General features: G+C 36.6%; 1 protein-coding gene across 1 annotated transcript; it reads left to right on the plus strand.

Annotated features, from left to right (window-relative positions):
* The first annotated feature begins 325 nt into the window (after nt 1-325).
* LOC123216052 (thaumatin-like protein 1) lies at nt 326-2202 on the plus strand. The gene is made up of 3 exons (XM_044636409.1): nt 326-562; nt 636-1332; nt 1472-2202. Exons 1-3 carry the CDS (start codon nt 514-516, stop codon nt 1602-1604), a joined length of 879 nt encoding a protein of 292 aa, XP_044492344.1. The 5' UTR covers nt 326-513; the 3' UTR covers nt 1605-2202.
* Nucleotides 2203-3034: the final 832 nt, after the last annotated feature.

The raw sequence follows: 3034 nt of genomic DNA on the forward strand, positions 1-3034 counted from the left end.
GAAAAATGATAAAAATTTCAAAGTTTTAAAGTTTATAGGTAAAATATTGATTTTATCTTTATCTTTAACTGAAAATTTAGATGACAGTTAGTTCATGAGTGGATGTTCAGATTTTTCCACTGTTATAGGCATTATTTTGAGATTTAGCTAAAATTTGAGTGGGAAATAGTGCCTTTCCCTTTATATTAGAATATTTTATATTATATAGTTTACTAGTCTGCCATTGTTTTGAGAGTATCTTTCCCTTCTCCTAAGGAACTCAAGAACAGAACACAATTTGCTGACGTAACTGGGACGGTCTATATATGACTGTGTTTGCATGTGGCCAACATGGGCGGTGCGTCCAAATCCTATTAATTAATGGCCACCCAGCCATACTTACCGTATCAGCACATGATCTCCACTTCTTAATGCTTTTTGAAGTTTAATTTCTCATTTCTAGCTTCACAATTCCAGTTCACTCCAAAACTTATTTGACATTAACAAAAACAGAGAGCAACAAAGAGGAATCCAATGGCACGCATCTTCTTATTTGCTCTGTATCTTCTTCAGCTACTTTCAGGTACTAATAGAAGCATCATTAATTTTGTTATATATAATGTTTCTGGTTTTTGATTATTTTAAATGATATACAGCTTCATTATCTGCAACGTTTACAATAACAAACAAGTGCACCTACACGGTCTGGCCAGGGATGCTTTCTGGAGCGGGAACGCAACAGCTTTCCAGCACCGGCTTTTCTCTGGAACCAGGCCAATCAAGTTTAATCTCGGTGCCCACTTCTTGGTCAGGACGTTTATGGGGTCGCACTTTCTGCACCCAAGACCCCACAACTAACAAGTTCACTTGCCTAACCGGTGACTGTGGCTCTGGTACTGTAGAATGTTCTGGTGGTGGCGCGGCCCCTCCCGCCACCCTGGCTGAATTCACTCTTAACGGAGCAGGTGGGCTCGATTTTTACGATGTTAGTCTTGTTGACGGCTATAATCTTCCCCTGCTGGTGACACCCCAAGGGGGAAGTGGAGGGAACTGTAATATCACTGGATGCGTTGTGGACTTGAACAGTGAGTGTCCTACTGAGCTTAAGGTTACCGAAGGGGCGAATGGCGAGGACTTGGCTTGTAAAAGCGCATGTGAAGCATTTGGTGATCCTCAATATTGCTGCAGTGGAGCATATGCAACTCCTGATACATGCAAGCCAACTTCTTACTCCATGTTTTTCAAAACTGCTTGTCCTAAAGCTTATAGCTACGCCTATGATGATGGAACAAGTACCTTCACTTGTGCAGCAGCCGATTATGCCATCACTTTCTGCCCTACCCCAAATACCAAGTAATTCATTTTTCAATCTAAATTCGTCACCATTTGTTTGTTTACATACTAGAGTAATTAGGATGTAAAACATTTATATGCTTACATTTCGCTCTATTGTAAATTATCTTTATTGTTTGACTGTGGATTGTGGGTGCAGTCTGAAGTCTGCTAATGGCCAATTCCCGGCTGCAGTTGACATATCAGCCGGCTCTCCGCACACAACGCCTACATCCATCGGTGCTGCCATTGTAATTTCAGCTGCAATTTCGAAGTTGTGGCAAGTCAAGTGACCCTCCTGTTAGCTAGCATACGACCAACAATACTAGCGACTGGGGAAGTGTTTTGCTTCCCTTTGGCATTTTGGGCTTGGGAGTTTGAATTTGCTGTTTTAGCCTTAAGCTATCGTCTTAACAACATTAATGGGATACTGTTGAGATGGTGCAACTTGCTTCAAACTTGGAAGGCAAAAAGTAAGGCCCAGCGGTCAATTTGCTTGCACACTAGCCTGCATTGCTGGTTCTCTTCTCTTTTTCGACTAAAAAAGACACCATTCTTGGAATTCTTTAATCGAATTTCAGGTGACAGATGTAGAAACATACAAATTAAACATACATCAGCAGTCACACTCCTTCATTTGAAGACACAAACTATGACTCGGCGCTGGCGTATCGAAGTTTAATTGTTTTTAATATTTGATTTCTTAAATATATCAACTAAAGGAGGAGAGAATTATTAATTATGTGCATTGTTTAGCAACCATCCTCCTAATAATGCCAATCGAGAGACGCTGAGTTCATGCATGATCTCTTCTTTTGTACATATTCCTGCTGGCATTGCTTAAGTTAATTACTCCATCCAATGAAACAATGTATGCCCATCTTTCACGTCCAAGTTTGTTTATGTATGTAATTCTTCAATCACAATACCAAAGATCACCATGTCTAAAGCATATTCCATTATCCATAATATAATGCTCTTCATTCCGTAACAATTGAGGTTATTTCAATTGTGGAAGAGTTGATTACTGCTGGGGTTTTCCCCAAATCCTAAACGCTTAATAGAAATAAACATATAAATATATGTATAAATTATGATTACATTAAAAAATTTATAGGAAATTATATAATAAAGTTGATGATGAGATTTTTCATTACCGATTGGGGTACACAATTTCGAGTTTTGCATAAGTCAAAGTATGATAATAGTGATAATAACATGATAATATCTCGATGTCTATTATAATAAGATGCAACTAAAACAGGAGAAAAAAATAAGACGTGATTTTTAACGTGTTATAACATATTGATTGGAAAGCTTACATTCACGATATAGCTGTTAGTTGATGTAATAGTATATTTTGAAAATTATATAAAAGGGTAGTGCATGTGTGCTATTTGCAGCTGTTTCTATGGATCTCTTCGGTTCCTCTAAGTCTTCTATATCCATTTATGTTGAAGTTAATTAATGTTTTTATTGGGTAATAGTTGCGAAGGTTTCGTCAAAAATCTTCAAATTTAAAATTATTTAAAATTTAAAATCATTGCTTTCTAGTTACTAATATCTAGCCCTTAAGTGCCCCAAAATAAAGTATTAAAAATAAAGAGATGTTTGGTGGGTAGAAATATTATTCTGATAATCTATCTTTTATTGCTTACATTATTATATTTTGTTGATAAATAATAAAAAATTTAAGTAATATTTTATTATCAATAATAATATA

The sequence above is a fragment of the Mangifera indica genome, chromosome 1 (genome assembly GCF_011075055.1).
Source record: "Mangifera indica cultivar Alphonso chromosome 1, CATAS_Mindica_2.1, whole genome shotgun sequence".
Taxonomy (NCBI): Eukaryota; Viridiplantae; Streptophyta; class Magnoliopsida; order Sapindales; family Anacardiaceae; genus Mangifera; species Mangifera indica.